At 51.8% G+C, this 13,927-nt stretch overlaps 2 protein-coding genes across 2 annotated transcripts in view; one reads left to right on the top strand and one right to left on the bottom strand.

Annotated features, from left to right (window-relative positions):
* The window catches only part of LOC147117497 (ubiquitin-conjugating enzyme E2 E2), a 554,464-nt gene that overhangs the window by 80,252 nt on the left and 460,285 nt on the right, over nt 1–13,927 (bottom strand). The window lies entirely within an intron of this gene.
* Nucleotides 3,161–7,725, top strand: LOC147117499 (uncharacterized). The gene is made up of 2 exons (XM_085987141.1): nt 3,161–4,073; nt 7,069–7,725. The coding sequence occupies exons 1-2, from the start codon at nt 3,457–3,459 to the stop codon at nt 7,439–7,441; spliced, it is 990 nt and encodes a 329-aa protein (XP_085843267.1). The 5' UTR covers nt 3,161–3,456; the 3' UTR covers nt 7,442–7,725.

Genomic DNA, 13,927 nt, shown 5'->3' with positions numbered 1-13,927 from the left:
GCACTGGCACCATACACAGCACTGGCACCATACGCAGCACTGCCACCTTATGCTGCACTGCCACCATACGCAGCACTGGCACCATACACAGCACTGGCACCATACACAGCACTGGCACCATACACAGCACTGCCACCTTATGCAGCACTGCCACCTTATGCTGCACTGCCACCATACGCAGCAGTGCCACCATACGCAGCAGTGCCAGCATACGCAGCACTGCCAGCATCCGCAGCACTGCCACCTTACGCAGCACTGGCACCAAACGCAGCACTGGCACCATACGCAGCACTGCCACCTTACGCTGCACTGCCACCATGTGCAGCACTGCCACCATACACAGCACTGGCACCTTACACTACACTGGCACCATACACAGCACTGGCACCATACGCAGCACTGCCAGCATTCACAGCACTGCCACTATACGCAGCACTGCCACCATACGCTGCCCTGGCACCGTATGCAGCACTGCATTGCCACCTTACGCAGCACTGTCACCGTATGCAGCACTGCCACCGTACGCAGCACTGCCACCGTACACTGCACTGCCACCGTACGCAGCACTGCCACCATACACCGCACTGCCACTGTACGTAGCACTGCCACCATACGCAGCACTGCCACCATACGCTGCCCTGGCACCGTATGCAGCACTGCATTGCCACCTTACGCAGCACTGGCACCTTACGCTGCACTGCCACCAAAAGCAGCACTGGCACCATACGCAGCACTGCCATCTTATGCAGCACTGCCACCGTACCCAGCACTGCCACCATATGCAGCATTTGCCGCCATACATTGCATAGGCACCTGACAGAGTAATGCCACCTTATGCTGCAGTGGCACCTTAGGCAGCATTGCCACCGTACACAGCACTGCCACTATACAAAGCATTGCCACCATACGCAGCACTGGCACCTTACGCAGCACTGGCACCATAGTACCCCGACCGTACTAGCGCATTTGGAAGGGAATTACTGGGCCAACATTTTACATGTCAATAAAATAAAAAATTTAACAATTGCACGACTTGCCCCCTCGCATCTGCGACTGAGGGCCCAAGGAGGTGCATTGCGCAAGAGGTCATCATCGTACGTATCCTCACACTGTTCCCTTTGGGGAACTGTATGAAGTGGTGGAAGGATTTATGGCCGTGATTAACGCTCATTCCGTGACCGTAACCATCTTTGAACCAGCCATTAGGGTGGTTAGTCCTATGGCGGGAGGGTTTTACGGGCTCCCACAACCCATCTGAGGGGGGGGGGCCACCAACACCCACGGACGCAAGTGTCCCGCTGGATGTCCACCCAGAATTTAAAGTTGGAGCTCCGACTCCACTTGCCGGGACTGTCTGGAGTGGGGTTCAAAACCCTACTCCTTCTGGCCCAGCGGCGGGGATGCTTACTGCTACGCAAAAGGCCCACTCCGCACAAAAGGTGACACCCATACGTTTCCTGCGCCTTTTCCCTCCCCGTGACTGGAGCCCTATGCTGCCATTTCACGTTGCTAATTGGATTGGGCCTTTGTCATAGCGGTAGGATCCCCGCCGCTGGGCCAGATCAGGGTAGGGTTTCGAACCCCGCTCCAGACAGTCCCGGCAAGTGGAGTCGGAGCTCCGGCTCTAAATTCTGGGTTGACATCCAGTGGGATATTTGCGTCCGTGGGTGTGGGTGGCCCCCCCTCCTTGTATAGCTTGTGGGAGCCCGTAAAACCCTCCCGCCATAGGACTAACCGCCCTAATGGCTGGTTCAAAGATGGTTACGGTCACGGAATGAGCGTTAATCATGGCCATAAATCCTTCCACCACTTCATACAGTTCTCCAAAGGGAACAGTGTGAAGACACGTATGACGACGACATTGCTAAATAAATAAATGGAATTAAAAAAATTCTTTTAGGGCTTTTAAAAGTCTTTAAATTGCTTTAATTCTCTTTAAAACTACTTCAGATTACTCAAAATAATGTAAACATTTTAAAAAGTTTATAAAAGTTACCAAAATCTTCAAAAAACTTCCAAAAACCTATTTAAACTGCTGCTTTGCATGTAAAAATCCTTAGCAGCTTGACAGAAACATTGGGGGCGTGTCCAGTGAAACTGAGACCTCCAGGGGCGTGTCTCACTTACACTGCACGCTCCTGGCTTCGCGCTGGCTGCACTCCTGGGCGGCGTGACGTCATACGCTGCCCGGGAATGTGCTTTCTATTTCTGCAAGTTCAGGCGTCCCAGAAGCTGATCGGCACGAGCGCGGGGTAAGTGCAAATACGGGGCTTGCACGCGCTGCAAGCCCAATATAAAAGGAAATCCAAAAATCTTCTACTGGCATGTAAACAGTAAGCGGGTAGTAAGAGGCTGGGTGGGGCCTATTAGGGACAAAGAAGGTGATATATGCTTAGAGGCACAGGGCAAGGCTAGAATACTCAAAGCTTTTTCCAGTTCTGAAGAAGGGTCATCGACCTGAAAAGTTAACTCTGTTTCTCTCTCCACAGATGCTGCCTGACCTGCTGAGTATTTCCAGCATTTTCTGTTTTTGTTTCAGAATTCCACCATCTGCAGTATTTTGCTTTAATACTCAATGAGTACTTTGTATCGGTGTTTACTAAGGAGGTGGATACTGACAAAATATCGGTAGAAGTGGAAAAGGTAGAAGCAATGGAAGGGGTGAAAATTGATAGACAGGATGTACTAGAAAGGCTGGGTATGCTTAGAGTGGATAAGTTTAATCAGACTCCGGTTTCATCTGGAATGAAACCCCAGATCCCTGTGGCTCACCACTTCCCCATCATACCATCTTTCTGTCATGGAACATCACAGCATCCTCCTGAGCACAAAGCTGAAATGAGAGGCACATTCCAAATATAATTCATAAGTTTATCAAATTCAAATCAAAAGAACAAAGTCAACTAATTCAGTATCGCCCCGTTTGGGGCGCGATTATCGGCCTTGCGCTAATTATCGCCTCTGACTGCAAACTTGGCTTTTATCGCCCCTGGATGTGATTGGAGCGCTAAATCAGGTGCTACACACCTCTCTTAAGGCGCAAAGGCCGAGGAGCGAGGCGCTAACTCAGAGCGCGGGCACAGCGCAGGTGCTGTCAGTTAGCGATGGAACACAGACACACTGGCGCCAGACAGTTCTTAAAGGGGAGGGTCATGTGGTAAACCACTGTTATAGTTATCACTGTATATTGTTCTCACTGTTCTCACTGTCACATCACTACACGAGGTCGCCTCTTGTCGCACTGTTATACCTGGGCTGACCACCTCCGACTCCGCCCATTACCTGCCCAGGTATAAAGGTAGCTGACTGGCTAGTATTCCTCCCTGTTGGATCGGATCACCCACGAGGGTGGGCTCTGTTATTTAGCCAATAAAAACCTTCAGTTACGTTCTTAACTCGTCGCCTTTTATTGGACTAATTGATAGGCATATCAATTTTATTGACTAAATTTTAAAGATGTCTGATAATGAACAGCAACAGCAAGGAGCTCACCCAGCAGCACAGCAACAGCAGCCTCCAGACAATGGGCCACACCAGCCGGCTTGGCTGCAAGCCTTGAAACCACCATACCTGGATCTAAACCCACAGGCACCAAACTCAGCCAACGACTTCAAACACTGGCTGGACTGCTTCGAATCGTACCTGGAGGAAGCCGTCGTCCCTCAGAGATCCAAACTAAGAGTCCTGAAAGCCCAAGCGAGCCCGAGAGTATATACACTCATCCAGGACATGACTACGTACGACGACGCCATCAACCTACTGAAACAGCAGTACCGGAGCCCGGTAAACTACATGTACACTAGGCATCTCTTAAGATCTCGCCAGCAACAGCCAGGAGAATCGATAGCTGAATTTTCACGAGCGCTGAGACAACTCGGCAGGAACTGTGACTTTAAAGCGGTGACGGCTACTGCGAACATGGAAGACAATGTCCGCGACACCTTGGTGAGAGGCCTACGTTCCGACTACACACGGCAAAGACTGCTTGAAGCTAAGGACATAGACCTGGACAAGGCCGAAGCCCTCGCCCTCACCCTAGAGGCCACCCAGCAAGACCAGGAAGCGTTTGCCAGGTACTATTCGCGACCCTGGGACTCGGGCCCGACCCCCACCCCACCACCCTTCACAGCGCTGCCCCCGGGACCTACCTCAGCGTCTGCATCACGGATCCGACCGGGCCCGCTAGCCCCGGTACCGGCCCCGACATCAGGCAACCCCGATCGGGCCGCTGGCTGCTTCTTTTGCGGCCAGGAGAAGCATCCGAGGTCGCGCTGCCCAGCCAAAAACTCGACCTGCAAAACCTGCCTCAAGAAAGGCCACTTCTCCCAAGGCCTGCAGAAGCAAATCCTCAGAAGCCAGCAGTGCCTCATGCGAACCCTGGGGGCGGCCATCTTTGTGCGGGGCAGCCGAAGCCTGCAGAGCCTCATGGGAAAACCAGGGGCGGCCATCTTTGTGCGGGGCAGCCGAAGCCTGCAGAGCCTCATGGGAAAACCAGGGGCGGCCATCTTTGTGCGGGGCAGCCGAAGCCTGCAGAGCCTCATGGGAACAGCAGGGGCGGCCATCTTTGTGCGGGGCAAACGATTTAAACAGAGCCTCATGTGAACTACGGGGGCCGCCATCTTCGCCGCCATCTTGTCATGACAACGACGCGCTCATCTACACCCTAGCTTCCGTGACCCTGGATCAAGCCCGCCCGCACCACCTGGCCAGCTCAATGATGGACATCAAAGTCAACGGCCACGCCACGACCTGCCTGTTCGACAGCGGAAGCACGGAGAGCTTCATCCACCCAGACACGGTGAGCCACTACTCCCTCCCCGTCCTGCCAACGCGCAGCCGCATCTCGATGGCATCGAGGTCGCACGCCACAGACATCAGCGGCTACTGTGTCGTGACATTGTCGGTTAAAGGGACAGAGTATAAAAATTTTAAACTCCTCGTACTCCCCCAGCTGTGCGCTGCCGTCATACTAGGGCTGGACTTCCAATCCCACCTCCAAAGTGTAACCCTAGCATACGGTGGACCCCTCCCCCCACTCACAGTCGACAACCAGCGAAAGTTAAACCGCCCACCGCGTAACACCTGCAGCCTATCCACCCTCAAGGTACCGCCACCTTCCCTGTTCGCTAACCTCACCCCCGACTGCAAACCTGTCGCTACTAAGAGCAGGCGGTACAGCGCTGGGGACAGAGCCTTCATTAGCTCTGAGGTGCAGCGACTCCTGAAAGAGGGCATTATTGAGGGGAGCAGCAGCCCCTGGCGTGCCCAGGTGGTGGTAGTCAAGACCGGCGACAAAAATCGCCTGGTTATCGACTACAGCCAGACCATAAACAGATACACCCAGCTGGACGCATACCCCCTCCCCCGCATATCGGACATGGTCAATGAGATTGCACAATACCGCGTATTCTCGACCATCGACCTCAAGTCGGCCTACCACCAACTCCCCATCAGCCCGGAGGACAGCCAGTACACCGCCTTCGAGGCGAATGGCCGCCTCTACCAATTCCTTAGGGTCCCCTTTGGTGTCACCAACGGGGTCTCGGTTTTCCAACGGGAGATGGACCGGATGGTTGACCAGAACGGACTACAGGCCACTTTCCCCTATCTCGATAACGTCACCATCTGCGGCCGCAACCGGCAGGACCATGACGTGAATCTGGAGAAATTCCTCCGTACGGCCCAACGGCTGAACCTCACCTACAATAAGGAGAAATGCGTGTTTAACACAGCGCGCCTTGCCATCCTTGGCTGTGTAGTAGAGAACGGAGTCATCGGTCCCGACCCCGAAAGAATGCGCCCCCTCATGGAGCTACCCCTCCCCCACTGTCCAAAAGCACTTAGGAGAACCCTGGGGCTTTTCGCCTACTATGCCCAATGGGTACCCAATTATGCGGACAAAGCCAGACCCCTCCTGAAAACCACATCCTTCCCCCTCACGGAAGAGGCGTGCGCGGCCTTCTCCCTCATTAAGGGAGACATAGCCAAGGCCACAATGCACGCAGTGGATGAGTCAATCCCCTTCCAAGTGGAGAGCGATGCATCCGACTTCGCCCTAGCCGCTACCCTTAACCAGGAGGGTAGGCCGGTAGCCTTCTTCTCAAGGACCCTACAGGGCCCCGAGACCCGACACTCGTCGGTCGAGAAGGAAGCCCAGGCAATTGTGGAGGCAGTACGGCGCTGGAGGCACTACTTGGCAGGCAAACGATTTACCCTCCTCACCGACCAACGCTCGGTTGCCTTCATGTTTAATAACAAGCTGAGGGGCAAGATCAAGAACGACAAAATCTTGAGGTGGAGAATCGAGCTTTCCACCTATGATTATGAGATCTTGTACCGGCCCGGTAAACTGAACGACCCCCCTGATGCTCTTTCACGCATTACATGCGCCAGCGCGCAAAGTGATAGACTTCAGACCCTCCACAATGACCTCTGCCACCCCGGAGTCACCAGACTCTACCATTTCATTAAGGCCCGCAACCTGCCATACTCCATCGAGGAGGTCAGGACCATGACCAGGAACTGCCAGATCTGTGCTGAGTGCAAACCGCACTTCTATAAGCCGGACAGAGCAAGCCTGATCAAGGCCACCCGCCCCTTCGAGCGTCTGAGCATCGACTTCAAGGGGCCCCTACCGTCATCCGACCGTAATGTGTACTTCCTCAACATCGTTGATGAGTACTCCCGTTTCCCCTTTGCCTTCCCCTGCCCAGACATGACCAGTAACACGGTCATTAAATGCCTGAACAAACTCTTCGCCTTGTTCGGGTTCCCGAACTATATACATAGTGACCGGGGCGCCTCCTTCATGAGCGAGGAACTCCGTCAGTTCCTATTGGAGAGGGGTATTGCAGCAAGCAGGACCACCAGCTACAACCCCCGAGGGAACGGCCAGGTGGAAAGAGAGAACGCGACGGTATGGAAGGCCACCCTCTTAGCCTTAAAGTCTAAGGGCCTCCCAACCTCCCGCTGGCAAGAGGTCCTCCCGATTGCGCTGCACTCCATCCGGTCACTACTTTGCACTGCCATTAACACCACCCCCCATGCTCGAATGTTTGTCTTCCCCAGGAAGTCGACTACGGGAACCACCCTACCAACCTGGCTGACCTCTCCGGGACCCGTCTTGCTGCGAAAGCACGTGAGGGCCCATAAAACGGACCCCCTGGTCGAGAAGGTGAACCTCCTGCACGCCAACCCCCAGTACGCCTATGTGGCTTACCCAGACGGACGGGAGGACACTGTCTCCTTACGAGACCTCGCACCCTCACCCCCCCCTCCCAACCCCCCGAGTCCAGCCGAGGTAGACGGCATGCCGGAACCCCACGAGCCTTTGCCGACTACGCAGACACCAGCTTTAACACCGGATAATGTAACACCGCCGCTGCGACGATCGGAGAGGCTAACGAAGCCTCCGGACAGACTGACATACCAGAGCTGGTAATACACTTCACCCCGCCGGACTCTAATCTAAACAAGGGGTGAATGTGGTAAACCACTGTTATAGTTATCACTGTATATTGTTCTCACTGTTCTCACTGTCACATCACTACACGAGGTCGCCTCTTGTCGCACTGTTATACCTGGGCTGACCACCTCCGACTCCGCCCATTACCTGCCCAGGTATAAAGGTAGCTGACTGGCTAGTATTCCTCCCTGTTGGATCGGATCACCCACGAGGGTGGGCTCTGTTATTTAGCCAATAAAAACCTTCAGTTACGTTCTTAACTCGTCGCCTTTTATTGGACTAATTGATAGGCATATCAGGTCAATCTTGCTCTCCAGCCAAACCCTGCTCTTTGGAGCCTTGAATCTCGGCCTGGAGAGACCTGTGCCTAAATCTTGCAGCCAAGGACTATGGAGAGGGCCAGGGAGTGAGCACAGCGCTTCAGCAAGCGGGCCTTGGAGGCTCTGGTTGGCGTGGTGGAGCGCAGAAGATCAATACTGTACCCAGAGAGTGGCAGGAGGCCTTTGCTGCGCGGTTACAGAAGAGTGTGGAGGGAGGTGGCACAGAGCGTCTCCTCCAGGAGCATGGTGCCCATGACCCATATACAATGTAGAAAAAAGTTCAACGACCTCACTTGGGTTGTCAGGGTGAGTGGCTATTTTTCAATACCTCTCCATCCCTCCATCTCAACCTCACTCTATGGCCAGAGGGTCTTAAAACCCCAATGCACAACACTCATCCAACACTTATGGCCCTCTCATGAAACACACATGCACATTCCACACTTTGCATACAGTAAGGGCTATTCACCTATGGGAGGCATATCAGGCAAGACCATGGCTGTATACAGTAAGGGCTATTCACCTTTGGGAGGCACATCAGGCAAGACCATGGCTGTATATTTACTCAGACGCCATCCTTTTTCTTGCAGGCCAAGCTATCTCATAATAGGAGACAGCAGCAACGGACGGGTGGAGGGCGGCCTCAGCTGCAACCCCTCAGCGATCTTGAGGAGTGCATCCAGAGGATTGTGGCAAGCCGGGTCATCGGTCCCATTGCCACTGGAGAGGCCGACCCCGTTCTGGACAGCAATGGTAAGGTCATCACCTTTTTGTCCTCTCTCCTTCCACTTGTCCCGCACAACACCAGCCTTTGACACTTTCAATCCAACTTACTAAATCGCTGCACTCATTCCTCCCTTACTGCCACCCTGTCCTCACGCTAAAGCCACTCTTGTACCTCCCTGCTTTCAGATGGTGATTCACCAGCTGAAGAGACAGGCCCTCAAGCTGCCAGTGGGAGTGAAGCTGCAGGCAAGGAGGAAGATGAAGCCGGAGCATCAGCGCCACCCTCTCCCGAGGAAGCCCATGCCCACACTGGGACCATGTCTTCCCTGGAGGGGAGCAGGGGGGAAGCGTCTGATGAGGGTGAAGCTCCAGGACCCAGCGAGCTGCAGCAACACGATGGGGGTAGGAAAGCACGGGGGCCTTCTCCCTGGAGGGAGAGTATGCCAGCGAGTCCTGCTGCACTGGATGCAGAGGAGGAGCGGCTGATCGCTGAAATGAACACCCAGGCGGTGGACATGCACACTGAGCTCATGGGTGCAGTGGGAGGGTGCCCGAATGCATTGAATCACTGGCAAGGAGTGTGGAGCACTTCGCTGTAGCACAGGCGGATGCCACGCAAATGTTTAGTGCTGCAATTCAGTCACTGGCTGCCATGACCCCATCTTTAACTGCTCTCATGCAGACTCAGATTGAGGCCACGTGAGCACTGACTGCTGCCATCCTCGCTGGTTCGGACACATTTCCCCGGGGCTCTCACTGCGCCACAGCAGGCCAGCAATCTTTGCTCTAGCATAGAAACATAGAAGATAGGAGCAGGAGTAGGCCATTCGGCCCCTCGAGCCTGCTCCGCCATTCAATAAGATCATAGCTGATCATCCAAATTCAGTACCCTGTTCCTGCCTTCTCTCCATATCCCTTGATCCCTTCAGCCTTAAGAAATATATCCAACTCCTTCTTGAATATATTTAATGAATTGGCCTCTACTGCCTTCTTTGGCAGACAATTCCACAGGTTCACCACTTTCTGGGTGAAGAAATTCCTCCTCATCTCTGTCCTAAATGGCTTACCCCTTATCCTTAGACTGTGACCCCTGGTTCTGGACTCCCCGACCATCGGGAACATCCTTCCAGCATCTAGTCTGTCTAGTCCTGTTAGAATTTTATAAGTTTCGATGAGATCCCCTCTCATTCTTGTAAACTCCAGCGAGTACAAGCCCAATCGACCCAATCTCTCCTCATACGTCATTCCTGCCATCCCAGGTATCAGCCTGGTGAATCTTCGCTGCACTCCTTCCATGGCAAGAACATCCTTTCTCAAGGCGACCAAAGCTGCACACAATACTCAAGATGTGGTCTCACCAAGGCCCTGTACAACTGCAGCAAGACATCCTTGTTCCTGTACTCAAACACTCTCGTTACGAAGGCCAACATACCATTTGCCTTCTTAACCGCCTGCTGCACCTGCATGCTTATTTCAGCGACTGGTGCACAAGGACACCCAGGTCTCATTGCACTTCCCCTTCTCCCAATCTATTGCCATTCAGATAATAATCTGCCTTCCTGTTTTTGCCACCAAAGTGGATAACCTCGCATTTATCCACGTTATATTGCATCTGCCATGCTTCTGCCCAATCACCCAACCTGTCCAAATCATACTGGAGTTTCTCGGCATCCTCCTCACAGCACACACGCCCACCCAGCTTTGTGTCGTCTGCAAACTTGGAGATATTACATCTAGTTCCCTCGTCCAGATCATTAATATATATTGTGATTAGCTGGGGTCCAAGGACCGATCCCTGCGGTACCCCACTAGTCACTGCCTGCCACTCGGAAAAGAGCAGATTGCTCCGGATGCTGAAATGATGCCCCATGGGCGTGCCAGTGTGTCGGTCGAGCAGGGAGTTGCTGTCCTCTCTCAAGATGACAGCATTCCTGCTGCCACCACTGTCACTTCTCCACTGCACTTGCCACCGCCTGTAGGACAGACTGCTGCCGCCCATGCAGAGTTGGTGCAGTCTGCAGCCGGGCCCTCCAGGCCCAGAGCTGGTCCAGGCTGTCCTTCAAGGGCATCTGCAGTCTCAGGTTCTGACAATCAGCAGCCTTCCACCAGCCTTGCTGCAGCCACTGGGGTCCCATTACAGAGGAGCAGTAGGGTGGGAAGGGGGGAAGTGCGCAAGGAAAGGAGATCACCCTCGAAGGGCAAAAAGTAGGAAGTGTAACAAAATGTTGGTCATTTTTTTATTAAAGGCCGAGGTTTGTGGTCAAACTTTTGTTTAGTGTTTTGGACATTATCTCCAGATTGTGAGAATCAGTTATGTTAATGACTGTTTTTTTGTGTTTCTTTCTATTAGTTTGTCATGAGGAAATGACTCACACAGAGTTTGTAAAATAAGTAAGTTTTTGTATTCAAAATGTACATGTTTGGTCTTTGCAATCATTGCTGCCTTGGCTGGCTTAGGGGTTGCGGGTTGGTTTCATTCATGTTGTTCTCAATGGCAGAAGCCATTTCCTTAGTAGGGGCCTAGAAGCGGCTTACTATCAGCCGTTGACGGACGGCCCTTCCAGTTTCTATATTGTGGGCCTCCCTCCTGCCTTGGTGCTGCTGATGATCATCCTCTTCCTCTTCCTCCTCCTCCTCCTCCTCTGGTGGTGCTCCAAGACCTGGTGGCATCGCCTGGGTCCTGAGGATTACCAGGTTATGCAGCATGCAGCACACAACAACGAAGAGGGAGACTCGCTCAGGCGAGTACTGCAGGGCTCCTCCAGAATGGTCCAGACAGCGAAACTATTGCTTGAGCATGCCGATTGTATGCTCAATGATGTAGAATTTGAGAAGAAGGATTAGGTATGAACATACCGTCATCACGAGTGATGCTTTCCACTTCTCCGCTCGCCACGGGCTCTTTCACAGCCCCTCCAATTATGTGGAAAACTGCTTCCTCCAGGTCAGTTAGCTTCTCAACCCTCGCTTGGCTGCCTTCTGTCTGCTGTTGCTCTCTGCAGTTATGAACCACCTTTGCCTACAAGAGAAAGGGAAGTGTGTCAGTGAGTGTAGTGCAATATGTTTGGGTGATGTGCCTGCCATGGTTGAGTTGCTGGCAGTGTGTGCAAGGTGTGAGATGTGGGAGAGAGTGTTGCAGCAGTGGTAAGTATGTGAGGGTGAAGTGAAGCTATGATTGTGAGGTATGAGTGGCGATAGCTAGAGATTGTTAGTAGGTGAGTGATGGGGGTGTGGTGCATTGAGCAGCGTGTGAGGCTAGTGGTGCAGATGGTGGGATATGGCATTTGCTGAAGCCTTAACTCACCTTGACCAGCCGTGTGAGGTCATTAAACTTTTTGCATCACTGGATCCAGGTCCTGGGGACAACACTCGTCACAGTGATGGATTGAGCTATCTCCTCCCAGATTCTTCTGCTGTTCAACCTTGAAGGCCTCTCGCCCCCATGCGGGTATAGGACATCCCGTCGTCGTTGGACCCCCAGGACCAAGGCCTCCAGTGCCGCATCCAAAAACGTTTTACCCTTTCTCTTGGATGTTGCGCCATGAATCACAGAATCACAGAAACCCCACAGTGCAGATAGAGGCCATTTCGGCCCATCGAGCCTGCACCGACACATATCCCACCCGATCCCCGTAACCCCTACACCAACACATATCCCGCCCTATCCCTGTAACCCCACGCATTTAATCCCCCTAACACTAAGGGTCAATTTATCATAGCCAATCAACCTAACCCGCACATCTTTGGACTGTGGGAGGAAACCGGAGCACCCGGGGGAAATCCACGCAAACACGGGGAGAATGTGCAAACTCCACACAGTCGCCCGAGGCTGGATTCGAACCCGGGTCCCTGGCGCTGTGAGGCAACAGTGCTAACCACTATGCCACCATGCCTTGCTTTGACCTGACAATGAGGTGCTTCTGCAACAAAGCACCTCCCCTTTAAGTAGTGGAGAGAGCCTAGGCAAAACTTTATTGGCCAGTAGACTGCACCCAATATTGCCACACTCCCGTTGAGCGCTAAGCCAATCAGAAGTGCGTTTAGCGCTGAGATCAACGCTGCAATCATGTACGTGAGCAGGCAGCACAAATTTTGCATGCTGCCTGCATCATTTAAAATAGGCGCACGCAAATCGTGCTGGGTGGTGCCCCCGCCCGTTTTTGGGCCTTATCCAGTTTCTAGGTCTATACTCTTACCAATAATGTTAATCAAGTAGTAGGATGAATCTTGAGGAAATGTAATCTATTTGGTATAGATTCTTATGATTATACTTGTGAACAATTTGTGAACTATTGGGCACACTTCTTTCAAAAGGTGAACAATATTCGGAGAAGGTTCAGAAAGAGCAACTGGATCATTCTTAGACTTTGAGCTCTAGGTTACAAAGAGGGAATCACGGAGGTGAACTTAATTTCACTGGAGAAAGAGATTATGGGGACAGATAATATACAGGGGTTTGAAATACTAAGAGACTGTAGTTGTACAAAGGTTATTTAACTTGGATTGTGAATGTAAAACTAAAGCACATTAATACAGAATTAATAGGCTTCAAGCGAAACTAGAGATTAGAAGATTTCTTCCTACAGATTAGTGGATTTTGAAACAGACTTCCAGCAAAAGCAGATAATGCTGTGTTAATGAAACCTTGGATTGTCAGCAGGTTCAGAGAAACTCCAGTCTTTCTGAACTAACTGAATTTGTTTTGTTACCAGCTCACACACTAGGATAATGGGGCGTGGGGGAAACAAACATTATAGTATCAAGAATTACTTTATTATTGTAATATTATTCAAATACTTAAACATCATTTTAAATACAATTTTTTTTACCTAACCCTATAATTCAGTGGGCAATTGTACTTGTTGCTGTTGTACTAAACCATACAGATCAGAAGGTCTCAGGTTTGGTCCCCAGTCTGTACTGAGTAATGATCCAGCTGGACTGTGCATTTCTGTACATCAGGTAAGCACAGGACTAGTCTATGTGTGATGCCCTCTACAGTTGAATATCATCCCAACATTCACTATTAGGAGCACAGATTATGAATGGCCGCTTGGGCAAGGCAGTGGAGGGCTGCTGGTATCATTGGAATGTACCATAGCTAGATTCAGCCCCTTCATGAGAGAAAAAAAGATAGAAAAAAAGTAATTAATTAATTAATTAATTACATGTATATAGCACCTTTCACACCTTCTGGATGTCCCAACGTGCTTCACAACCAATGAATTACTTTTTGAAGTGTCGACACTGTTGTAATGTAGGGAATCGCGGCAACCAATTTAGAGACAAGGTTCCACAAATAACAATGAGAGAAATGACCAATTAAACTATTTTAGTGGTGTTGGTTGAGGGATAAATGGCAAGTCATCAATTCCTCTGTAACCTCTACAGTCTGACACAACCTGAAGGACTATAC

The sequence above is a fragment of the Somniosus microcephalus genome, chromosome 5, assembly GCF_052327205.1.
Source record: "Somniosus microcephalus isolate GS21.2 chromosome 5, FLI_Smic_1.0, whole genome shotgun sequence".
NCBI classification, from domain to species: Eukaryota; Metazoa; Chordata; class Chondrichthyes; order Squaliformes; family Somniosidae; genus Somniosus; species Somniosus microcephalus.
The sequence above is the reverse complement of the archived record's forward strand: the minus strand, read 5'-3'. Positions and strand labels throughout refer to the sequence as shown.

Bases quoted from the DNA above. Each gene is read 5' to 3' on its own strand.
- LOC147117499 (XM_085987141.1), top strand. From the start codon at position 3,457: ATGTCTGATAATGAACAGCAACAGCAAGGAGCTCACCCAGCAGCACAG. The intron at 4,074-7,068 runs GTACTATTCGCG...TGTCTTCCCCAG, and splicing joins GACCAGGAAGCGTTTGCCAG to GAAGTCGACTACGGGAACCA.